At 36.6% G+C, this 27,533-nt stretch overlaps 1 protein-coding gene across 1 annotated transcript in view; it reads right to left on the bottom strand.

Annotated features, from left to right (window-relative positions):
- Positions 1-27,533, bottom strand: part of usp36 (ubiquitin specific peptidase 36) — a 136,562-nt gene that overhangs the window by 2,067 nt on the left and 106,962 nt on the right. The window contains exons 15-19 of the mRNA XM_065249936.2: positions 27,170-27,264; positions 23,691-24,239; positions 23,335-23,495; positions 599-784; positions 141-256 (exon numbers count right to left, since the gene is read on the bottom strand). Of these exons, the coding sequence (XP_065106008.2) occupies positions 141-256; positions 599-784; positions 23,335-23,495; positions 23,691-24,239; positions 27,170-27,264 (1,107 nt within the window). The remainder of the gene's footprint in view (positions 1-140; positions 257-598; positions 785-23,334; positions 23,496-23,690; positions 24,240-27,169; positions 27,265-27,533) is intronic.

A 27,533-nucleotide genomic window follows, 5' to 3' on the forward strand; every position in this document is an offset into this window, starting at 1 on the left:
ACACATTGAACATTTGTACATGGTGTATCCAAGATGTTATTCATCTGTACAGACAGAACGTCAAAATAATCTGCGCATTCTGCAATCATATGAAAGTGAATTTGTATCAGCAGTGCTCAGCTTTACTGTAAACAACTCACTTTTCCACTGTCAAACTCCTCATCCCATTCATCAATGACAGTAGTACTTTTGGCATAGCGTGTGTCCTCTATAGCATCTCTGCTGATGGCCGACGGCTCACCTTCCCAACTGAGCACTGATGGCAGAACAGAAATCAGGAAAATTAAGTTCAAGTATGAAATGATGTACTAAATAATAATAATAATAATAATAATAATAATAATAATACACTAAACAGAGATGACAATAAAAGGTGTTTGTTTGGATGCAATGTTAAGTAACTTCTCTATTAACACTTTAATTGAAGTTTATTTCTAAGTAACATGTTTGCACAATAGCACAGAATGCGTGGTCACAATGCAGTGTGCTTTATATCATTTGCAATTGGTTTTGAGATGCTTTCAAAATAATTTTTTTGGCAATTTGCCAGTGAAGTGCTGTTGTATTTATAAAACCGATGTTTTGTGTTTAAGCTCACCCTCCGTTCCATAAGCTTTATCTGATGAACTCCTGAGGAGCTCCTCAACAACATCACAACTCTTCCTGCCATCCCAGCCCATAGGGACAGAGCTTAGGCCTTTCCTGGACACTCCCTCAGCCTCCTGACAGATCTGCTTACGATTGTAGCTGTCCTGAACCTGACTGTCCCAAACAATCACAGAAGCTGACAGAGAAGATCAGACAGGGTCAAGACATTACCAAGATGACTGGGGTGAAACTCAACACTAGAAACAAAACTGTATGGAGATACAGGAGAAAAGTCAAGATTTTTTTGTATTCTCAAAAAAGATTTTCCCGAATTTTAGAAAATAACTGCCCTCTCCACTTTAAAATTTTAAGTGCGCAACACTCTACCTGCTCCCGAGAGGGAACGCCTATTAAACGTGTGCACCAGCCTAGTTCTTCTCTTCGCTCTGTTTACAGAGTTGCTGTCGGCATGGCTCATACCAGGGGCGGACTGGCCATCTGGCACACCGGGGAGTTTTCCGGTGGGCCGACGTACTTTTTGGGCCGATACATCTCATACTATCTTTGTCTGAGCAGCCCAGTTAGCTGATATTTAAGCAGCAGCCCATTGGTTATTTTTTTTTACGACATTAGGCTGGCCCAATGACTAACCAGCCCAGTCATCGTTCTTTTTTTTCCTAGATAGACAGGCCCACTCACATTTAAGCGGCAGCCCATTGGTTATTTTTATGACATAAAGCTGGCCCAATCACCGATTTGGTCTCTGTGCAAGCGCGCGTGCATTGTCAGTCAGTTCACGTGTCGAGAGAGGGCGAGAGAGAGAGAGCGAGAGAGCAAGAGCGAGAGCGAGAGATCTACATGAGCAGTCACACTTAAGCTGAGCTCCTGTTAAATTGAAAATTTTATGAAATTTTCTTTATACATCTTTACAAATCTATGTGAAGAAAGGACAAAAATCAATTATTAACAATAGGAGGAGGATTTTTGTAAGTGTGGAGAAATTTTTCGATCATCAGTTAATTTTACTTCAGGAGAAACAGACTTCTGAAGAAGAGAGATTTCATGTCAGCAGTCAAACTCAAGCTAAGATCCTGATAATTTGAAATTGTGGGAAATTTTCTTCCACATCTATATCTGAAGGAAAGACAAACCATATTCGTTAACAATAAGAGGAATAACATCAACATCAAAGGAGAAACATTAACTTCAGATCATCAACAATTTTGACTTCAGGAGAATCAGATTTGACTGGATTTTGAGCATGGCCGATCATCTTTAATTGGTTGGATGTTTCTTAAGCTGGCAGTACCAGTGAAGGAGGTCAATATGTCTCATTTTCAATTGATGAACTTTGGATTTTGATCAATATATTTTAATATTGTGGATATTTTAGTAAATTTTTTGATATAGTCCACAAAAGTGACAGTTTATTTTCAGTTACTTGTTTAAATTCTAAACTCAGTTATGGCCACTGCAGCAGGCTGGCCCCGCCCCTTTGTTTATCCTCAAAAGAGCTCTGAACACTCAAGACAGCTTCACAGACAGAAACAGATAAAGGAGAATCCCGAAACACTATTTGCTGATTATGACCAGAATGATATGTCTAACCTGCTCTTTTACACCAGAGAAACGACTTCATGGCATACAGCCTTCTGTCAACACTTTACCTTCACCACAAAAAGAGGCATTTGCAAAGGTAGACAAATCCTTGTATTCGAAGACTTGGAAAGAAAAGACGAGTCAAGAATTCTTTCTCTGAACCTGTACCAAAATGGCACCGTCATGATCCAGGGATCACAGGCTGCCCTCCAAGCATTTGCAGAGGATTTTATAGAAATTAGAAAACAAGCAAAGCTTTACACCACACAAGATCCTAAAGATCTGTATATCAACTCTACTCCTGCAAAAGACATACAAAAGAAGATAACTTCAACAGAGCCAATTCAATCTCCTGTGTCAAAAATGAAAGAAAACTTTTCACTTTTAGAAATAGAGTTGGTGGAACTAAAAGAATTAATATCGTCTCATCTAAATGAGAAATATATAATCCACACAGGGACAAACGATTTACGAGGAATGAAGGGTCATGTGGCTCCTATGATCAAAGAGGTGGTCATCAAAGCTTCAGAAAGATTCCCAGACAGTAAAATAACTCTGTCCACATTACTGCCAAGGTGTGATGTTCCATTTAATGTGATCCATGGAAACAATGCAGAAATCTCCAGAAGCTGTGCACTCTTTCCAAATGTTCATCTCGCTCACCATAAGGACTTAAGGCCTTATCACATGTATGATCATATCCACCTCAACAAGCAAGGAGTACAACTCTTCGCAAAAGTACTGAAGAAGACAGCACTTGGTGACAATAGAGGGAACATCAGGAACATACCCAGCAAGAACAGCTATCAATCACAAAGAAGTCGTCATAATCCTCATCCAAACACCAGACAAGATTTAACAGCTGAATTACAACACGAGAGCTACACAGCAGCAGTTCAGCATCCACAAAACCCAGCAGCATCTGAACTCAATCAAATAAGACATCTTCTCAACATCGTCTGCTCCAAACTCATAAAATAATCTACAAGTAATATATACAGGCCAGCTGACAGTCTTGCCTGGGCCCGGGACAAGATAATCTTAGAGGGCCCCCCACCCCTTACTTTTTACTGGTAACAAGACATTTGGCATTATCAGATTCAGGACCCACGAATATTGCATATTATTCATTGTATAAAATATTTAGTTAAATGTAGTACACTGAAAAAAAATATTCATTGGATTTAATCAATTTTTTTAAGGTAAGTGGTTGCAATCAATTTATTTAAGCTACATTTAAACAAAAAAAGATTAGTAAAGTAAAACAAAATATAAAACTTTTGTTTTACATGTAGCTTAAATAAATTAATTGCAACCACTTACCTTAAAAAAAAAGATTAAATTCAATTCATAATTTTTTTCCAGTGTACTGACACTGTATACTGACACAAAATATAATATAATCACGTATGAATTATGAACAGACTATTGGAAATGTCAGTAAAACAACTTCAGCGAATATTATGCCGTGTTTGGACTAATAATTGAATAAATATTACTCCTCTCTTTAGAAATTTGAAGTAAACATATAACTCAATCAATAGTTCTCCAAACATGCACGCCTTTGAACCAAAAGCCCCGAGGGATATTATTTTGTAAAGAGCTTTCATGATGAGCACGCATTACATTTTTCTCAATGAATGCGACTGAGGGTAGAGCCCTGCATTTCAGCCCAAGCCCAACACGCCCGACCTTTTTACACCCCTCAGGTTGGTTTCGGCCAATTTTAACGTCACAGCTGATACGCGGGCGGACCTCGGGCTTATAGGCTTCTCCATCTTTTTATATTTTTCAATTGAATTAAAATAACATTTTGACAGACGATGATTGCAAAACAAACGTAGTAAGACTTTTAACCTATAGCACGAGTCCGCTATAAGCACAGCCAGCCACACATTTACAATGCAGCTGTTGCGTATTTAACAGCACCTTCAGCGCACCGGGAAAAAATATTAATGGAGGACTAGATTAAAACCTTGGATACTGCGCATAATCTATGCAAACAGCATCCAAGACATAATCTATAATATGCATAGCGAAGTTGTAAGATAAGGCATGTTGCATGTTTATTCGGTTTCATGTTTATTTCGTTTCGTTTTGTAGCTATAGCCCTTTTCATTTTTTTATTTCTGCAGACTGCACCCGTTGCAGCTGCGAGCAGCAGAGCAATCTGCCTCCGCTTTTTAAAAATAGTGTGTAGATAATAAACGTTTAAACTAACACTGTGATATGCTGAAAATATATATTTTATATAGTTATTCTTATAGACAAGTGAAGTGTTGATTTGAGAGTTCAATTCATCAAACATGTTGTCAACTTGCTGTCGGCTGCTATAACCGCTTCATAAAAAACTTTAACAAACAAAATACTCTAAAATGTAAATAAAAAAAGAAATATAACTATTTTGCCATTTAAAACAAATCTGAACTGCTTTAATTGCCGCAAGAGTAGTACAGCTGTGTAAGGAATCTGTGTAAGGAGATATTTTTTTGCTATTTCTGCGGATTTCTTTTGCAAAATCTATGCGGAATTTTGCAGAATAATTAAAAATGTTTTAAAACGATCTGAGAGAATGTGCGCTGTGAATATTACAAAACAATAAAATATTTTATAATTACATTTTATTAAAGGATTACCCTGAATTAAACTGGACCAACATGAACCAACAGATAATGGATAATGCTGTCACGACCATAGAGTTTTATATAAATTACATATATTAGGCCTACTGTCTACAGTGTAACAGTAAAAAGAAAAGGCTTCTCATAATGAATGTAGCCTATATCAAGATAATTTCATCTGTTTAACAACACAATGTATATTTATCTTGTAAACGGATTTGGAATAATAAATAATTGTCGCGTCACTTAGCAATAGAGACGATAGAGATCTATCTTCTCCGTGGTAAGTTTTATTTCAAATTCAAGTTTTACATATTAAATATTAAATAGTTTGTGCTTTCTCTCATAAAACCCTCACAGCAAACAGCACAGACTTCTAAACACACGCGATGCAGTGACTATATATGCGGTCACAGATTCCTAATGGGGAGAATTAGGAATTCTATTTTCCTCTATTTTCCTCTATAAGGCCTTTATTTTCTTCTTTTATTTTATTTTCTGAGCACCGGACTTGTGCTGAGTCTGACCGGACATTTTGAGCTTAGTGAACTTCAAATCAAATGAATCAAATATTTTCTTTATTTTTTAACAATTATTCCATATGTTCCAGTTCTGGGCCCCCCTCTGGGCCCCCCTCACCCTGGGCCCGGGACAACAGACCCGTTTGTCCCCCCCTGTCGGCGGGCGTGAATATATACACACACTTTTCCATATGAAATCGTTTAAAATTAGTAGTTGGAATATACAAGGTTTACATTCTTCAATGTTTGGAAACAAAACCTTAGATCAGGACTTGCTTAGCAGTATAAAAGATATAGACATTGCTATATTTCATGAGACTTGGTGTCGAAATAATGAGAATTTACACTGTCCAAGAGGATACAGAGAATTGATTGTACCATCACTTAAGAAATCGCAAATAAGGTGTGGTCGTGATTCAGGTGGCATACTCATATGGTACAAAGAGAACTTAAAACACATGATCAAAACTGAAAATTCATTGATTTGGCTTGAAATAAGTTCTATACTGCCACAAAGCAATCTTTACATCTGTGCTGTTTATGTTCCACCTCATGACTCTCCTTATAACCAATATTCTCCATTTACAGAGAGACATCTTATATTTCCAATCTAAAGGAAAAATTCTCATATGTGGTGACCTAAATGCAAGGACCGGAAAAGACATTGATTATGTAAATACTACAGATAACGGTCACATATTTGGGGACATGTTATTCCAATCAGCACCAGTCATTAGTCCACGAACAAGTTATGACAACATCATTAACAAAAATGGGAAGCAGTTGTTAAACCTTTGCAAAAATCTAGGGCTGTATATTATAAACGGCAGAACCAGGGGAGATTCGTTTGGTAGATTCACTTACTGCTCCAGTTTAGGAGCAAGTGTGGTCGATTACTCAATATCAGACATCGACCCAAACTTTATTAACGCCTTTACAGTAAAACCTCAATGTCCAATTTCTGACCACTGTCAAACTGTGCTTTTCCTGAAGCAGACACATGAAGTGGTCAAGCTTTCTCCCCTGATCCATGAAAAACTCTCCCCATTAGAACCCAAACTCATGTGGACTCAATCTGATGCTGAAAGATTCAAGGAAAACATGAGTAGTTCTGTAACACAAGAAATGCTAGATGTCTTTATGTCCACAGATTTCACCCTAGATATTAAATGGTATAAACGCAGCAACATTCCAATTTAATCTTATATTTCAAACTTTAGCCATCTTATCTAACATCAAACAACAAAGCAAACATAAAATAGAGATCGGAAAAATAAAAAAGGATATATGGTTTGATAATGAATGTAAATTACTCAGAAAAAACCTTCGACAACTTGCCAACAGAAAACAAAGAACCAGCCAATCAGACAATACGACTTGAATACGCAAACTGTTTAAAAGATTATAAAAAACTAATTTGCAAAAAAAGGGATACATTTTATGAAACAAAAATTAATGAAATTGATGAATCTATCGACCAAAACAACTTCTGGAATCTCTTTAAAAAAATCTGAAAGCCCCAGATCAGACATACTACTCCAGAGCAACACAATTTGGAGATCTTATTTTAAAACTCTCTATCAAAAAACTGAGCCAACAGACCTTAACCAGGCCTAAAATAAAATTATGGGAAAATTAGAAGATTTAAAGAAAACAATAAAAAATTATCAAAATCCATTAGATACATCTATTACAATACTAGAAATAACAGAACACATAAAAAATCTAAAAATAAAAAAAGCTTGTGGACAAGACAACATCTGCAATGAAATGCTGAAACTCACCAGTCCTTATTTAATTCAAGCGATGGCAAAATTATTTTATTTAATTTTATGTTCTGGTGACTTTCCTGAGATCTGGTCTAAAGGACTGATCACACCTATTTATAAAAAAGGAGATACATTTGACCCTAATAATTACCGCGGTATTTGTGTAGGCAGCAACTTAGCAAAACTTTTTTGCAATATTCTAAACAACCGCGTAGTGACATTCCTTACAAAACACAACATCCTTAATAAGTCACAAATTGGCTGTTTACCCAAACACCGCACATCAGATCATATTTACTCTCTCCATACTCTAATTAATCAAAATATTAAAGGAAAGCAAAGAAAAATATTTACATGTTTCATTGATTTAAAAAAAGCTTTCGACACTATTTGGCATGATGGATTACTATTCAAACTATTACAAATTGGCATTGGTGGAAAAACATTTGATGTTATACAATCCATGTATAAAAAAAGTAAATGTGCGGTAAAACTTGGGAATTTTAGAACTGAATTCTTCCATCAGGGTCGTGGAGTAAGACACGGATGTAGTTTGAGCCCAACCTTGTTTAATATTTACATCAATGAGTTGGCTGAAGCTCTAGATCGCTCCAATATCCCCGGTCTATCTCTATACGACTCGGAAATAAAATGTCTGTTATACGCAGATGATCTGGTTATGATATCTCCCACAGGTGATGGGCTTCAAAAAAGTCTAACACTCCTGGAACAGTATTGTAAGGAATGGGCACTGACAGTAAATCTAGACAAAACCAGAGTCATGGTGTTTCAAAAGAAGTCCAGGTCTCAGGAAAACAAATACCAGTTTACATACAGAGGAGAGACTTTAAAACACAGCACTAATGACACTTATTTGGGCATTGAGATCTCAGCATCAGGAGGTTTTCATCTGGCTGCAAAAGCTTTGAGCGAGAAGGCTCGGAGAGCATTTTTTGCCATAAAGGCACGATTTGGCCGATTACATTTATCAATTAAAATATGGATAAAACTTTACCATGCAATCATTAAACCCATTTTACTCTACGGTAGTGAAATCTGGGGACCCGTCTTAAAGTTTCACAACTGGGATAAAAGTGTAATACAAAAAATAGCTAAAAATGTATTAAGAGTGAATAGGGGCACTTCAAACAATGCCTGCAGGGCTGAACTGGGTTTATATCCATTAAATATTGAAATCCAGAAAAGAGCTGTTAAATTCTGGCATCACCTCCATCAATCTGATACTCAGTCTATTCAATATAAAGCCCTCCTTGCCAATGAAACCCCCACAGTTTCTCATCCTCTAAATACACATGTGTTGAAACTAATTCATGAAACAAAAGATATATCTGACCACAACATTTACAAAGAAATTGACAAAAATCTAAAGCAGAATTATTATAGAATACTAGAAAATAATATTGCCCTCCATACCAAACTTCAATGTTATTCAAACCTTAACAGAACCAACAAGTTGGCAAATTACTTAACAATAAAACAAGTTAAGGAAAGACAAATCCTTTCAAAATATCGACTTGGGGATCATGAATTAGCCATAGAAAAAGGAAGACACAAGCAATCTTGGGTACCAAGAGAACAGCGATTATGCCAACATTGTGATCTTAATGAAATAGAGGATGAGATGCACTTTCTTCTTGTTTGCCCAAAATATAAATCCACAAGGGAATGGTTTTTTGACAAATTTGAGAACTTAAATTGTTCATTTTTTACTTTACATAATCCAGAAAAACTCCAATATTTGCTTGGAGAAGTTGATGTAGCAGCCAAATTAGCTGCAAAATATGTATATACAATCCACAGTTTAAGAGATGTTTAAGATATTTTCTTTTATTTACATGTCTGTATAATTAATATATTTTTAGAATCAATTGTAATTATCTGCATTGTTGTATTTATGTTGATTTTGTTATAGATGTCTATTCTTTGTATGTATTTATTGAAAATGCTTTGGCAATACTATAACCTAAATGTCATGCCAATAAAGCTACTTGAACTTGAACTTGAACTTGAGAGAGAGAGAGAGAGAGAGAGAGAGAGAGAGAGAGAGAGAGAGAGAGAGAGAGAGAGAGAGAGAGAGAGAGAGAGAGAGAGAGAGAGAGAGAGAGAGAGAGAGAGAGAGAGAGAGAGAGAGAGCAAGGGGGACGCAGAAAAACTACGTGACAAAAAGAAGTAGGCTCTTCAGGCAGACGCTGCACAGTGTGTTAAAATAACACAAATGTTTTCTGCGGCACCATTCAACTCGCGTCGCTGGTGATGATAATGATGGTGGCGGTGGTGGCACTGGCAGCACCAGCACGCAAAGTGTCAGTGAGGAGATGGAGAGAGACGAGGGAGAAGTGAGTGTAGTGCCTGTGCGGTACGCAGAACTGCTTGTAATGTAAATAACATGTTCTAGAAGTGTTTGTTGTGTCAACTCTCACTCTTTCTACCTGCTATTAATTGGGTTTAGTGCTTTTATGGAATAGGAGTTGCTATTGCTATACATATTTAAAGGCGTGCAAAGATGGGTGGTATTTGTAATTATACTTCAGTAAAAATATCTAAGGGTGTATTCACACCAGGAAAGTCCGCTAGTTTACTTGCTTTGGTCCGGACCAAATGGGTAACACTTTACAATAAGGTTCATTAGTTAACATTAGTTAATGTATTAACTAACATGAACAAACCATGAGCAATACATTTGTTACAGTCTTTATTAATCTTTGTTAATGTTAGTTAATAGAAATAAAGCTGCTCATTGTTCGTTCATCTTAGTTCACAGCGCATTAACTAACGTTAACAAGATTTGAATAAAGTATTAGTAATTGTTGAAATTAACATTAACAAAAATTGATAAATGCTGTATAAGCGCAGTTCATTATTAGTTCATGTTAACTAATGTATTTAACTATTGTTAACTAATGAACCTTATTGTAAAGTGTTACCACCAAATGTTTTTGTTTTTTTATTTTTTGGTGCGGTTTGCATTCACACTGCCCTTTTTGCAAGTGAACCAAAATTTGTAAACAGAACCACATGTGTATTAAGGTCATTCATTCATTGGACAGAAATGATCAGGTGGGGGAAAGCAGGAAAAGCAAAATAATGGAGATAATTCATAATGCAATATTTGTTCTGTTACTGATTTGGTATTATCAGCAGGTAAACCAAAATGCCGACACTATATTGAGAAGCACACAATTTAATGTCATCTAAACGATATTATATTATTATATATATTTTGCAAAGACAGCATAGACAGCATGTTCTGACAGTTGCGCTGTGCAGAAGATGTATCAGGTAAAAAGTTATCAGGCTTTTGCGCCGCACAGATAGAGAGATGCGCGGCTTTCATTATTCATACAAATATAGCTATTCAGATTGTTCAAACACAATTATTTCAGTCCCTCCAGGATTTCGCGATTTATTTTTGCAATCAAAATGAAGGTCATTTTATGGCAGTAATTTCCAGAAATTTGCACAAAAATATATTTTTTTTCTCTCCAATTAGGATACCAATGCTTGTATAATATTAAATTAGAAGTTCATCAAGTAATTAAATGATTAAGTTAACAGTCAGTGATATAATAAGAACAGAGAAACAAAATGAAAATATGAAAAATAAATACAACCTCAAGATACAGACACTGTTTGTTTTTTGATTAACCTAGCTGTCATACAGTGGTTTGCCAAGATGATTTAAGGAAAATGATATTCAAATAATTAACCACTTCAGCCGCATAAATATTTGATAAATGCTTGATATTAATCAGAACATATGAATCAATCCTTATCACCAACACTGAGAGAGGTGCGTTGCGTAATCTTGTTTTTTTACGGTTGCTTTAAAAAAAAAAAATTACTTACCTAGAGTAATGCACAATAGCCACAAGTCCAAAGTTTTCCCTATAATGTGCGTTTAATTTGTGTGTTATTATTATGCGTGTATGTGACCAGACCGTTCAAGTTCAAAACCTAAAAGGAAAAAGATCGGTCCTCATGCGCTGACAGCATGCACAAGTTTGCTAACGCTGAGATGAGATGGTAGTGGACAGATGCCTTTCTTTTGTGTCCCAAGTTTCCAACAACTTAATATAAGGAATAAAAAACAGTAAATTGAAATGCATTATTGCTTCACCCAGTTTTTGTCATTTATGTGAGACAGCAGGTGCGACACACAGCTCAGCTCACACAGACCTTTCACGTATGTATCCTCATGAAAATAATTCATTATACTAGATAACAATTAAAAACTTTAAAATAAAGTAAAAATGTAGTAATATGTGCACAGGAGATTTTGATTGACTGTTGTTTGTGGGGCGCGGTGTTGCTGGTGATGGGGTGCAGGGTGCTGGAGAAAAATGAAGTAAAATAAAGCCAGAAATGTTTACCAAGTTGTCTAACTCTGTATCAAAGAATATTAGATAATTTTATAAAAAATATAACAAGACATTTTAAATTACTGCTATTATTTTGCAGTGTTTCCTCTAGGATTTTTTCCAGCTGTGGCGGCAGGGGGCGCCCATGATGATTATAAATGTACATTATTTTTTTTAAATGTAGAAAATAGGCTACAGTAAACTAACATGTATTTTTTTAAATAACTTTTATGCTGTCATTTACTTTTCCTTATATTTATAGCATATTGCTTTTCTATGTTTGATCTAAAATTGTATTTTCTTAAAAAATACGTTTTATAGCTTCGTACGGATCTTTCATTGTAGTTTTAATGTAGTGTGCAAGTTCGTGCTCGTGTTTAGCGTTACAGAGCTGTAGCAAAGTCACGCACAATCCTGTTTGATAATCCTCACCGCTGTGATTGACAGAACATCCGAACAGTTATCCGACATCAGCAGCAATTTTATTCCACACCCGACCCGTTTAACATACAGACCCCGACCCGGTCACTCCGCAAATCGCGCAGTTAAATATAAACCTTTAACGGTCTAACCTTTTGGTTTTGGATGTTAGACCCGCAATTAACTCTATTGAGTCCCGACCTGCATCTACAACGCAAATGACATGTTAATATTATTACACTCATTACCTCAAATATTATGCGTTTTACCCGCGGGTCCCCCGACCCTCCTATCTGAAACGGATAAAACAGTCTCACCTTCTGCCTCAAGTTTTTATTAACAACGTACTTCTCTTCCCACAGGAATAATGTAAGTTTCCTTCCAAACAGATTCGGCTATTAATATCTTGCAGTCCCATATAAGTAGTATTCAGTATTTAGCCTTTTGTTTTTAGACAAATATCTTATCATTTAATGTGAAACTTTGTGAGTGTCGATCTAAAGCACAGAAGATTGACAGCTGAGTGGTCAGCAGTGCGCTGCGTTTATAGCCTATATTCTGAATAACTAATGGCCTGATAAGTTGAAAATATGAGTACAGTGATTACAAATGAATGTCCAAAAAACTCGTAATGTGTTAAATCGAAAGTTTCATTATGTCATTTCTCGCAGCCCTGCGCTGCGTCGGTGTACTTCCCCCGGTGAACATCATACGCGTGATGACCTTGCACCTTAAATTACCCTAAATATATTGTCATACAGATAAAAGTAAAACAACATTCGAAACTGTAAATGTTGCATTTTTATTTGTGTAAACTCACAATAAGGGGAAAACATTGTGCTTATTTAAAATAATTAAAAACATGACGTGCTTTCTGCTGCTTTGGTTTTAGAGCGCGTCACAAAAAAGAACAGAAACTTAAATACTTTATTCGTTTTGTCAATCTGATAATTATTTAAGTGTAACATATTTCGTGTATGCTTATTTATTTTATTATTATTTCTCAAAACAGAGACATAGCCTAATCATCATCCGTTGATTTAAATCTATTTGTGCATTAAACTAAACCCATGGGGGAAATTATGATTTTAGGCGATTTATTTATAAATGAGTTTACAACGCGAATCCAGAAAGGAATTTATTTATTTTTAAAGACAGCCAGTCCGACAGGGCTATTTATTTTGCGAGCTGCCGCGGGTTTTGTCTAGAAGGGATACAGCAAATGCAGAAAAGTTAATGATTAGATTTGGAGGTAGGATTATTAGGATGAAAACAGCGGCTCTGGCTAAATGAGATACAAATACATCCCACAATCTTGTGAAATTTTGTGTTTAGAGTTGGGTTTGGGTGAAGGATTAGGATAAAACAGTGCTCATCCGGCAAGATTTCGTTTGCTGTATCCCTTCTATCCACAACCGAGGGCGTGGCGGGGATGTTTTAGGCGTGGCGGGCCGCCACGATAGAATGTATATAGCGGAAACACTGATTTTGCCATAAAATAAATAATGCAGGTTGGCAAGACATTTCTTTTGACTTTGCGTTTTGTTCCGCAATCGCGAAAGTTAAATTACGCGGATTTAGATGCGCTGTTTGTATGCATAATATTCTGCTATTACAACAAAGGTATTTAAAATCATTGCCGTACAGTATATGCACGACATAAACTGCTTGATAGCGTGTCTCATAATTTTCCATTACTATGAATGCTTTATATGTGTTTATTCTTATTTTTATTAAAACAGAACAACAATAAATTAGTAAAATTACTCTTATATTTAACAAAACAAATAGAAGGAAAACATTGTACTTAAGGTCCTTAGATTTTTTGAAACAAATTATTGGCTTGCATTTCTTAATGATTATAAAACTACAACAATATAAACATGAACAAACTCACCTAAGTTAAGCAAAGAAATAAAAAGTTTATTATTACAATAAAGGTATTCAAAATCATTGCCGTACAGTATATGCACGACATAAACTGCTTGATAGCGCGTCTCACACTAGCAGAATAACAATAATATAATACATTTGGTGCGAATTGAGGTCGGTACATGTTCACACCTTAAACGAACCGTACCAGAGTTCGTTTGGAACCGGACCGAGACCACCTCTTCAGCTGGGTCTCAGTGCGGTTGTTTGGTCCGCACCAGAGTTCGATTGCTGTATTCACACCTGCCCAAAAGGTCCGCACCAAGAGGGGAAACGAACTTGAGTTCGATTCAATCTAACCAAACAAGGCAGGTGTGAATACACCCTAAAAATTCTTAAAATAAGAAGCTTTTTCTTGATGAGCAAAATGACACTGAAAATAATTTTAATTTAAGAATTTTTAGATATTTTTATTGAAAACTAGACAAAATACTAAGAACATTTTTTCTTGAAAATCATTTTTTGGGTGGACGGTCACGTGACCCAGAGTGAGATGGCTGCTTGAGTTCTTAGCTCAGCTCAAATTCTTAAATATTTACATCTTTCTCCTCTGATTTCTCATTTTAATTCGCTGAACGGATCTATAACTATGTCAGACAGGCAATCTGACATAGATTTTCCTATTTTTGGCTCGACACGCTCACAGAAGGCTAAAGAAAAAGACAAGAAAAGGCCCACTCACCACGCGCCTTCGGCCGATGCTGACGTTAACACGGCCGAATCTCATTTAGATATGTCGCTGATTTTATCAGAAATAAAGGCCAACGGATCGCGCCTCGATGGAATTAATAGCCGTCTGGAGGGGATAGCCAGCTCTGTGTCCTGTCTCCAGAATTTGCTGCCCTCGCCGAGAGAGTTACTGGCGCTGAAACTCGCTTGGATGAAGCCGAACAGAGAATCTCGTCCGTCGAAGATTCGGAAGCAACTACTGAGGCACAGCTAACCGGCTTGAAGGAGACGGTGGATCAGTTACAGACGAAGATAGACGATCTTGAAAACAGAGGCCGTCGCAAGAATCTGAAAATAGTGGGTCTGCCAGAGAGGTCGGAAGGTTCCGGTCCACTCTCAGCGTTTCTGCGAGACATGATCCCTAAATGGTTAGATCTGCCTGCGGACTTCCCTGCACTGGACATCGAGAGAGCCCATAGATCTCCCACCTTCGTACCTAACAGTCGGAATCCAGCTCCGAGAAGTGTTTTAGTTCGGTTTCTACGGTTCACTGATAAAGAAGAAATTCTGAAAGTGGCCCTGAAGAAGACCGTTTCTCATAATGGCTCGGAGCTTCGATTCTACTCGGATCTGTCAGCCGACCTGCTGCAGAAGCGCCGCGAGTTTTCGACAGTGGGTAAAGCTTTGGCCGCCCGCGGTTTTTACCGGGGATTCGCCTATCCAGCCAGACTCAGGTGTCTGCACAATGGAAAGATTAAACTGTTCAACGATCCAAAATCAGCCAAGGCTTTCCTTGACTCTCTGGAAGATTAACTTATTGATCTCTGTTTGAGATCTGCACTTTGAGTCTCAGAGGAAAAATTGTCGATTCTATTGGATATGTACGATATAACTTTATGGATATAACCCTTTAAGGTAACCCAAAATGCTGTTACTGTCCGCCACGTAACGTAACACGGTTTTAAATATCGTGTATATGTAGCGGACCCGAAAGTTTTTTTTTATTGTTATTATTTTTTTTCATATGTCAAAATTTAATTAATAATAATTATCCCAATGGTTTCATATACCGCTGTTTTATGTTTTGTATTATACTCGTAAGTGGAGCGGGTAGTGATGGGGCTGTTTAACTCGGTGGTATTATGTTATTGTCTGTTTCAAGGCGCCTTGTGTTATTTTGTGACTTTTTGATATCATCTGTGCCTCATCGTTTGGGGATGGGGTCTTGGGGGGAGGGTTTTCTCGGGTTTGTTTCATGTTCTGGTTGTGGTACTTTTCAGTTCGCATTCGATGTCTCATACTGTCATAATCTGTTGTAAACTTTGCACGTTACTTTTATGACTCTATACTTTCTGTATGCTAAACGCTATTAAATTAGTAACTTGGAACGTGAAGGGCATAGGCCATGTAATTAAAAGAAAGAAAATTTGAACATTACTTAAAAAAGAACATATATCTATCGCGCTGCTACAGGAAACTCACTTATCTGATAAAGAACATATGAAGTTGAAAAGAGATTGGGTTGGTCAGATTTATTTTTCCTCATTTACGTCAAACAGTAGGGGCACTGCAATCCTTATTCATAAAAACATACCATTCATTCTCGAACATGTAGAACATGATTCGGAAGGACGTTTTGTGTTGATTTCAGGTTCAATTATTGGAAGACATATTACCATAGGAAATGTATATGCTCCAAATACAGATTGCCCTAATTTTATGTCATATGCGGTCCTAAAATTTAATGAGTATTGTAAGAACATCGGTTTTTTAGGAGGAGATTTCAACTGCGTACTTGATGGAAATTTGGATAAATCATCACCCCAGGGTTCAGTTAGTTGTAAATCCTCATATACTTTGCGCAACACTTGTAAAAACCTTGGCCTGGTAGACATTTGGAGAGAGCTGCATCCCAAAGACAGAGATTATACTTTTTATTCTCATCCTCACAATTCCTACTCAAGACTGGATTATTTTTTCATACTCTTCTGAATGTATACATCTTGTGAGCTCTTGTAATGTTGGCCCCATTGTACTATCTGATCATGGTCCTGTTTATTTAGAAATTGATATTAGTATATCAATTCAGAATTCAACATACTGGAAATTTAATACTTCTTTCTTAAACAATACTAACTTTCACTCTTTTTTAAAACAGAAAATAACTCAATATTGGCAGGACAATCAGAATTCGCCAGTTTCCCCTGCGTTGAAATGGGATGCTGCCAAAGCTACGTTGCGGGGCCACCTTATCGCTTATGCTTCGCTGATGAAGAAACTTAGAACCCAAAAAAGGAAAGAATTAGAAGCGGAAGTAGACTTTCTGGAAAAACAACATAAAAGACTCCCAAATCAAGATAATTGGATTTTGTTAAATAAGGCTAGAGCCAAACTTAATCTAGATCATACAGAACATGTTAAAAAACTATTATTTTTCAGCAAACAGCGCTATTACGAGTCTGGAAATAAGCCAAGTCGCCTTTTGGCGTATCATTTAAAAAAAGAGCAGAACGAAAGGACCATAAAAGCAATTAAGACACCGGAAGGCAGAACGACCTTTGATCCCTTGGACATTAACAATGCTTTCTCTGATTTTTACAAGAATCTTTATACAGCTGGGTCCAGTGGCTCTAGTGAGGATTTGCAGAATTTTCTAAATGAGATCTCTCTCCCTGGCATTTCAGAAGATGCTAGAGATTATTTAAATGCCCCTTTTACTAAGGAAGAAATTTGGCAATCTATACAATCTATGCCAACTGGTAAAGCTCCCGGCCCAGACGGGTTTCCGTTAGAGTTTTACAAGCAATTCTGGCCCGAGCTTTGTCCGATTTTAATGCAAGCAATAAATAGTACTTTAGATTTGAACTCTATGCCAGAATCCTGGTCATTGGCGGTGATTAGCTTGCTTCTGAAAAAAGACAAAGACCCAGGGAATTGTTCTTCTTATCGTCCAATTAGCTTACTCAATGTGGACTATAAAATTATAGCCAAATCCTTAGCTCGCCGGCTCGAAACTGTTTTGCCTTATATTGTCAACCCTGATCAGACAGGTTTTGTGAAGTCCAGATTTGGCTCTGATAATATTCGTAGAGTATTGAATATTATCGATCATTTAAACGCTACCAAAGAACCTGCCTTCATTGTATCTCTCGATGCCGAAAAGGCATTTGATAGGGTGAAATGGCCTTTTCTTTTTGCAGTCTTAGAAAAAAATAGAACTAGGATCTTACTTTATCGGTTTGATTAAACTCTTATATTCTAACCCTATGGCCCAAGTTAACACTAATAGAGTGTTGTCTGACAGATTTTCAATAAGCAGAGGCTGTCGTCAAGGCTGCCCCACTCTCGCCATTGTTATTCTCTTTAGTTATTGAACCATTGGCTGTTGCTGTGAGAACTAATACTAGTATACATGGAATTAAAATAGGTCTATAGGAACATCGTATATCCCTTTATGCAGACGATGTTCTGCTCTCTCTCAAATACCCTGAAACCTCTACTGATGCAATTCTCTCCATAATTGAAAAATATAGTAATTTATCAGGATATAAAATCAATTTAGACAAATCTCAGGCTTTGTATTTGCACACTCCCCCCGAAGCCATCACAAAATCCCCATTCAATTTAGCGCTTTCTGGTTTTCGATATTTAGGTATTAATGTCACACCCAATTTGGTTGATTTCAGTATAAAGCCAACTATCCCCAGTTAATTACGAAAATTAATCAGAACCTATCAGATTGGTCGACTCTTCCAAACTCTTTTCTGGGTAGGATTAATGTTATAAGAATGAATATTCTTCCGAGATTTAATTTTTTGTTTCAAAATTTGCCATGTTATTTAGGTGCAGATTTTTTTAAAAAGATTAATTCTTCAATCTCAAAATACATTTGGAATCATAAAAGACCTAGACTCAAATTTTCTGTTTTGATGAAACCTAGGGAATTGGGTGGGGTTTCACTGCCTAATTTTCAGTTATATTTTTGGTCTGCACAAATTAAACATATGATAAGTTGGTTTCTTAACAGACCTGACTCTCGCTGGACTGGGATTGAATATTCAAGATGCTTTCCTAGATTGTTATGCTCATTGCCATTTATTCATAATATTCAAAAAATTGAATCTCTTACTTATATTTTCACTGTGTCAAATACTCTTTTGGTGTGGAAGGATATTAAGAAATATTTAGATATCCCAAATAATATATCTCTTAAATCTCCTATTGCACTCAATCCTGATCTCCCCCCAACCATACAAAATATTGGTCTTTTGTCCTGGAGGCTGAGAGGAGTGTCTGAGTTTGGCCATCTATTTGATAATGGTCAAATGAGGTCATTTCAGTCATTAAGGCAGGAATTTAACCTGCCCAGCAATGATTTTTATTAGGGGTGTCCTCGACTAAGGATTTACATATTCGAATCAGAATTTTCGAATCTTTCCATAGTCGACCGATAGTCGAATCATATCTATGTTTGTATGCATGGGTTGGGAGGGGGTCAGACCAGGTACAAATTGGTAACTTTTATTTTCTTTCACAACCAGCACACATAAACAACTGTCTGATAAAGTGACCAAAACTGTCTTTCAAGTAATAAACGAAGACAAAACTGACGATGCATTTATATATATATTTTTTAAGGTAAAATGTAAGGCAACATTTGTTTAATTATTCCTCATAACATTTTAAAGCCAGGATCTACAGAACATCACACAAAAATAAATTTTGATAACTAAACCTAAAAAAATAACAAAGGTGATCCTGCCTTGGAAACTCCGGCTACAATTACGTGTTTTTATTTAATTTGGAGATAGCGCGTCAAAGCAGTCATGACCAAAAAAACCCGACAAATGAGAAATGACAAATAATTTGTGATTGTGACTGTAAATGATAAAAACTAATCTTTATATACAATTCATTAAACGTTAATTTATAACATGAAAAACACTGAAATTAATGATTTTATAGACACTACGCGTTATTATTTAGCACAGAAATACCTGCTTGCTTGCTTTGACTTTGATCATCTCTGTATTCACTTTAGATACATAAAGACCGGATGATATTATTTATTTCAGGAATCTCTTTGCTATCATTTGAAAGTGAACACCGACTGACCATAATATTAAATCACAAGAAAGACATTCGTGTCAGGCAGAAATAGGTTCGGTGCAGATACTAGTTTCCGTTTCATCACCGAAATAAAAAAAACGGCTTACCTGTTTTGTAGTTTAACTTTAAGATAGACAATATATGTTTTAAATACATTTTAAAAACTTATACTTGTCGAAAAACATCCGTTTTTTAATGTTTAGTTTGATGAACTCCTAAATATGAGACGCAGAGCACCTAACCTGTTCGGCTAAATTACATGCGCAAGCATGGCCAGCACGCAATAGCGCAACATCGATACAACGAAAAGCTATCCAAAATGTACATACTTAAATTAGATCGGAATTTATGTTATAATAAATACAATTTTTTTAATAAAATAAGGTCAGAAGTAACAAAGTGCAGAACAAATATGCAAAATGCCTCAAGTGCACGGAAACAAAACACAAGCCAAATAGTTAAATCAGATAACCCAAAGTGATTTATAAATAAAATAAAATATAGAAATTATTAAAAGAACGAAAGACATAGTTTAATTTGCCAGCTTTGTCTTTTAAATGTCGAAACAAAGAGGCAAGGCTTTAATAACATAGAGACGGACGTGAAGCCCGGTCACAGGGGTTGTTGGATTTATTAACGCATTTTAAAAATATTTATTGAAAGCTGCTACTTCACATATTATTTGCAGCATTATCATAATATGCAGTATATTAATATATTGTGAGAAAGCTGTTATATGTGAAATCAGATAATGTGTGCACCCATACGGCCAAAATTAAATGATCCTCATTTCATAACACATCTGCGATGATTCGACTGTGAGATTGGTAGTCGAATCAGGCTTCTCTTATCGATGCATCGAATCTTCGACTATTCAGGGTCACCCCTAATTTTTATACATTTCAATTACGGCATTTTTTAGAATCTAAAGCAGGTAATATACGATTTGATCTTACTGAAGTGGAAAAACAGCTTCTCTCTTCATTTACTCTTAAGAGTAAGATCTCTGAGCTATATGTTTTGCTGTCCAATATTGGTCCTTCAACGTTTGACGCTCTGAGGGTGATATGGGAAAAGGACTTGGGTTCAGAATTTAGTAATGAGGAGTGGTTATCTGTTTGTACATGTGTTTTCCCCAAAGGTGTCTCAATATCGGCCCACGAACAAAATTTTAAACTTATCCACAAAACTTATCTAACTCCAGTACGACTTCATAAAATGTTCCCCAACTCTTCCCAATTATGTTTCAAGTGTAAGACAGACATTGGCACAGTGATGCATGTGTTCTGGGATTGTGTTAGAATCAAAAGATACTGGAAAGAGATTCATAAGATTATTCAGAAGATTATTAGAAAGACTTTTGTGTTTTCTCCAATTGTTTATCTTTTGAACTGTAAAGCTGGTCTGTGCCTTAACTGTGACGAAGAAAGTGTACTGAACTTCTGTATATATTTGGCGAAAAAATGTATATTATTATTATGGTCAACTCCTCAGATCCCCTCAGTCAATATGTGGATAAGTCAAGCTGCCACTCTTTTACCTCTGGAAAAACTAACTTATGATCTGCATCAAAGATCAGATGCTTTTTGGCGAACCTGGTCGTCTTTGTGGAACTTTCTGGAAGCTGCTCAGTGACTGATATTTCCTTTTAAAATTATTTTTTTTCTCTTTGTCTTTAAAGTGGCCCTGTTAGTTACTCTGATATGCCCTGTTTTGTTATTTTTCTTTTCTATTACTTCTTATTATATTATTTTTGCATTCTATATGCTTATGTCTGAACATGTGTATATTCAAAGATTGTAAGGTGATGTGGCTGTGTGTATGACTATGAGATACCTGTACCACTGTGTTGTGTTATTGTTACAAAAAAAAAAAAAAAAAAACGTGAATCCGAAAATAGGTGCTCTTTAATGTGTTTCTATCAATGAAATTTAGTAGTTGAAGGCAAATATAAAGTATTAAAGCATACAAGTCTTCATAAAAAAATAATAAAAAAAAAGAAAATCATTTTTTGCAGTGCATGTAGTGTGGGCCGGTTTGGGCCAAAATGCCAGGGCCGAATTTTTGTCCCAGTCCAGCCCTGGCTCATACTTTGATATGTTTACCGTGTATGCGCGGTTCGTGACTTGTGCCAGGGCTAGCATCGCTAATCATAGCTTACATCAACTTTTACTAGCAGTGATTTTAAATTGATTTCTCCGAATAGCATGCCAAACTTTACCTGTCGAGTAAAAACTCTGCGACTGAGGCGTCAGTGGGAAGCCCAATCTGTGCTTTTAGCACATGCCAGCATGTGAAATACTTTCACAAAAACACTCTGGCCTTGTTTCTTTCTTCAGAGCCCTTTCTCTTCTTGTTATACTATACGTAGACACTTTTTCTCTTGCGACCCCTCAGACATTTTAAAAAAACACGGTGAGAACACGAGCTTCAATGAATGGCTGAAACAGTAGCTTACCACACATATACACCTGAAAGTGCGCATGTGCAGAAAATGAACCTAGGGACAGGCACATATGACGGCCTTACGTAAACACATCACCAGAATCATTAATGACAACTGGGATGACCAATAGTCTTGATGATCCACCCGGAAAAAGAAAATCTTCCGCTATACCTTTAGGAAAGTTCTTATTTTTGCCTCAACTCTTTCCCCACCAGCGTTTAAAAAAAGTTGCCAGTCAGCGCCAGCTTTTTTATGATTTTCACAAAAGTTTAATGCCTTCTAGGATGTCGCATCTGGGTACGCAGTTAACAGAGGTTTCTCTGCTGCTGCTCTGTGCCCCGCCCTACGCATTTGTCATACGTCACTAAGACAAGTGCGTACACTATGCCAATACTCTCTTCTGAATACAGAGGAGTCTAAGATGGCAATGCTACCAGAAGCTAGTTATTTTCGTTTATAAAGTTTTAAAAATGGATATTTCTACAACAAAGCGCGGATTACCCTCAGAGGACCTTTGTTTATCATCCTGGAACTGTTTGGATTTCTTTGGGGGAGGATATATGCAAATGTTTTGGACGTGAAGGAGCTGGACCCTGTAACTTTACTGTTTAACAGCTGGAAGATATAAGACATTTTCTGAAATAACTGAAAATGTGTTTATTTGAAAAATGGATATGCATCTCGGACGGCTTTGGGGTGACTAAATCATGGGTTTAATATCATTTTTGGCCAAACTATCCCTTTAAGAAGTGTTCAGGAACTGCACTTAGGAACTGCACTGCGAGAACTTCAACAAGTCTATGATAATAAAGAGTGTAGACCACAATATCACATCAGTGTTAATCAACATATCACACTGAAAACCCTTCAAATATAAGATAACAGAGACTGTCCTATTGTGAAAGAAATTAGACATGACAGAGACAGTAAAAAGTCGTAATTATGATCTTCGGGCTACTCAAGGCTTGTGTGGATCTCTACATTTACATTTAGCAGACAAAGACGGCGTCCTAAAACCAGCTGACGTGCTGCCACACTTCAGCGGCATGAAGGCAGCTCTGATAAATGTATTCGGACAACCTTCAAAGGCAGCGTAATGTAATTCTGTTTGAAATATAAACAGCGAGCACATTGTGATAACTAATCCCATATTTGAAAACCACAATACTAATTTCTCACTAGAAATGCAATCTAAAGGTGTAAAAAGTGAAAATGTATCATTATTCAAAATTAAATTTGTTTGTACTTAATTTGCACGCACATGTGTGTATTATTTCTTACCCGTGCTTATCTGTGATTCCGGTTTGCTGTTCTGATGAGACTTTTCCTCACTGATCTCAATTGGTTTGCTTTTTTCTGCTCTCAGACTTTTATCTTTTTTCTTTTTCTTCTTCACCTCTTTCGGATCTTCAGCATCTGTGTTCACCTCATCTATCATCACACTGACAACAGAAGAATAAAAACTTTAAAAAGAAAACAAACACACCAAAATTTTTATGTGAGATGATAGTGATTTAGTCTTTTAAGCAAGGGTATACAGAAGAAGTGTTGATGTTTATAATAAATTGATTGAGTGATTTAAGCAGACATGGTTTTATGATGAGTGAAGAAGATCTTATATTTAAGTAAATAAAAACCTTTTGGAAATTGCTGCTCCATTGCTGGACTCCATGAACTTGTGCGTTGTCTTCTTGCTCTTCTTCAGGACAGCGTTGGTCACAGGCTGATCACTCCCAGATAATGATGGTGATTTGGGCAGGTTGCCCTCAGGAGCGATGCTCCAGGTTTCTCCTCTGACACCCCAATCCTCATCCTGATCCACTCCTGGTCTCTGTCCCTCAAGACAGTCAACATGTTCTTCTCTTTTCCTCCTCTTCTTTTTATTTCGGTTTTCAGTATTTGCCTTTGGTTCTTTAAGGATCGAAGATTCGGGGGTGTCGTCCTCCTGTTGGACTTCAGAATGTTGGCGCTTTAATTTCTTTTTTTTCTTTTTAAGTGTGGCTCTTGCGTCTGATGGCAGAAGGTTGTGGTTTTGGATTGGTCTGTGTGTACTCTGATGCTGAAATCCATTGGTCTGTGTACAGGTGGGCGGCTCTAATGTGCAGGAGGATGGTTTAAGGGGACTTGAAATTTTCGAGAGATGAGATGAAGATGGAGACTGCAGGTGGACTGAATGAGTTGTAACTCTGGATTAAAGCAAATTCAAACAAAACAACGTCATGATAAGGTATTAAAACCTCAGGTCACATGACTTCTTATAAACAACCTTCAATATAGTAAAATCAACACAACTACAAAATACAACTATTTATCTCACTAAAAACTCCATGTAGTACAACAAATGTTTGAAAAAAACCCTCAGATCTCCAGGGGGCGGTTATCCATATTGCTTGTACACTTGTTTCTACCACATCTTTTCTTTCCCTTCGTCTCTCTATTAATGTGCTTGGCCACAGAGCTCTCTGAACAGCCAGCCTGTTTGCAGTGACCGCGAGGGCATCAGTGGCTCAGTGGTTCATGTAGGTTGTCTACAAACCAGAAGGTTGATGGTTAAATCCCCAGCTCCACCTGACCAAGTGTCTTCCTCAAGGACACCTTGACACTTAACCCCAGCTGCTCCCAATGAGCTGGATGGCACCTTGCATGGCTGACACCACCGACTGTGTGTGAATGGTTGAATGTGATGGAACTTGTAAAGCGCTTTGAATGGCTGTTAAATGGGATATATAAATGCAGTCTATTTAATTTTTGTGTCTTGCCCTCCTTGTGCAAGGCATCTTTTGGACAACTGTTAAGTCAGTAGTCTTTCCCATGATTGTGTAGCCTACATAACTAGACTGAGAGACCATTTAAAGGCCTTTGCAGGTGTTTTGAGTTAAATAGCTGATTACAGTGTGGCACCAGGTGTCTTCAAAATTGAACATTTTTACAATATTCTAATTTTCTGAGATACAGATTTTGGGATTTTCCTTAGTTGTCAGTTATAATCATCAAAATTAAAAGAAATAAACATTTGAAATATATCAGTCTGTGTGTAATGAATTAATATAATATACAAGTTTGACTTTTTAAAGGGAATCAGTGAATTAAATCAACTTTTTAATAATATTCTATAGGGGTGACCCAGAATAGTCAAAGATTCAATGCATCGAGAAGCCTGATTTGACTACCAATCTCACAGTTGAATCGTCGCAGATGTGTTATGAAATGAGGATCATTCAATTTTGGTGCACATTATCTCATTTCACAAATAACAGCTTTTTCCCAATATATTAAATGTACAGCATATTATGATAATGCTTTGCAAATAATGTGTGAAGTAGCAGCTTTCAATAAATATTTTTAAAGTGTGTTAATAAATACAACAACCCCGGGCTACACGTTCATAAGAGGTTTCTATGTTAATAAACTATTGCCTCTTTGTTTCTATGTTTTAAAGACAAAGCTGGCAATTCTGGCTATCCTTTTATTCTTTAAATAATTTCTTAATTTTATTTATAAATCACTTTGGGTTATCTGATTTATCTATTTGGCTTGTGTTTTGTTTCCATGCACTTCAGGCATTATGCACCTTGTTACTTCTGACCTTATTTTATGAATTATTTTTATTTATTATAAACATCAATTCTGATCTAAATTAAGTATATACATTTTGGATTGCTTTTTGTTGTATTGATGTTGCGCTATTGCGTGCTGGCCATGCTTGCGCATGCAATTTAGCCGAACACGCTAGGTGCTCTGCTCTCATATTAAGGAGTTCATCAAACTAAACATTAAAAAACTGATGTTTTTCGATGGGTATAAATTTTAAAATGTATTTAAAACAGGGGGGTTATCTTGTCAAAAGTTAAACTACAAAACAGGTAAGTTGTTCCTTTAAATTTCGGTGGAAATATGGAAAATATCTGCACCGAACCTATATTTATGCCTGACACGACTGTCTTTCTTGAGATTTAATATTATGGTCGTTGTTCACTTTCAAATGATAGAAAAGAGATTCCTGAAATAAATAACACAAGAATCATCAGGTGTTTCTGTACCTAAAGTGAATACAGAGATGATCAAAGTCAAAGCAAGCAAGCAGGTATTTCTGTGCTAAATAATAACATAACGCATAGTGTCTATAAAATCATTAATTTCAGTGTTTTTCTTGTTATAAATTAATGTTTAATGAATTGTATATAAAGCTGATTAAACAAATGTTGCCTTACATTTTACATTTTAGAGAGGACAGTGAAGAGTGACAGGAGTGAGATGGGATGGGCATGGGAAACGACCGTGGATCACATTTAAACTACTTTGACCTGAATACAACTTGAATGTGTCAGTCACATGGTTTCTTCATTCTGAATGTTTCTTGTCACATCTTTAGTGATTTTGCAGCTGTTTACAATTTCTTGTACAAAGATGTGAATTTTTTGCAAAAAAATGCACTTAGGCCTGGAAAACACTGCAGGATTTTTGCACTCCTATAAAATCATTACCTTATCACACTGAGGGACACGGATCGTTTAAACTCTGATATGACAGGCGCGTAGACTGTATGATGATGACACGGAAGCTTTTGGCGGCTGCGTCATACGTGAGCGCAACGTCAACAGCATGCTATCATGGTAAACAAATAAAGGTACGCAGAGCGTAGCAGCAAACACACTGTGCTGTGATTATGCTGAATTTCTGACACTGTCAGAAAACTATCGTAAGCTATCTTTGGATGCAAGACCGGGAAAACAGCCGTCTTTAAACCTCTCACTGCACGACAAAGGACCACCGATGAAGAGCCACGATCACAGAAATTGAGACGATTGTTTTACGATGGCAATCTTTCGTCTGGGACAGCCAATAATTGTGCAGTGTATCCCGAGCTTTAGAGGGGTTTGCAGCTAAAGACAGTTAAATGTGTTAAATACCAATGTCATGACTACAGTGAGACTTGTGAAAATAAGGCATTTCAATAACTGACTAATAAACTTTTCATTGGCATTAAAGTGAAGTGAATGAAACTAAACATAAGAGTCTGATAAAAAAAGGTCATTTACAAGAAAACATGTCAGACGCACTTCAAGGATTTTGTATCTGAACTCTTGAAATGTTCTGGTGTGATGTGTTCAGATACCTGCGTGGTGGAGCTGGGCTGAAGTCACTAGACGAATGAAGAGATGAGAAGGGCGGAGCATCAGTGCTGCAGGTCGGGCTCTGTCGCGGACTGACCTGCAGTTATTGACATAAATAAAAACTTTGTGGTCTAAAAAAATATAAAATAAAATAAATAAAACAGCCATGAAACGTGGCAATGACAAAAAGACCCAAACAGGAAGAAAACCATCAAAGACCAAACAAAAAGAAGTAAATAAAGTAGAAGGGTGAAGGGGAAAAGAAATTGTAGCAGAGAAGAATTAGAAATTGTTAAAAATAAAACAAACCAAAAAAATTAATAAGAAATTAAAAGGACAGCAGTGCAGGCCGTGAACCGACGGCAT

Source organism: Paramisgurnus dabryanus, chromosome 3, assembly GCF_030506205.2.
Source record: "Paramisgurnus dabryanus chromosome 3, PD_genome_1.1, whole genome shotgun sequence".
Taxonomy (NCBI): domain Eukaryota; kingdom Metazoa; phylum Chordata; class Actinopteri; order Cypriniformes; family Cobitidae; genus Paramisgurnus; species Paramisgurnus dabryanus.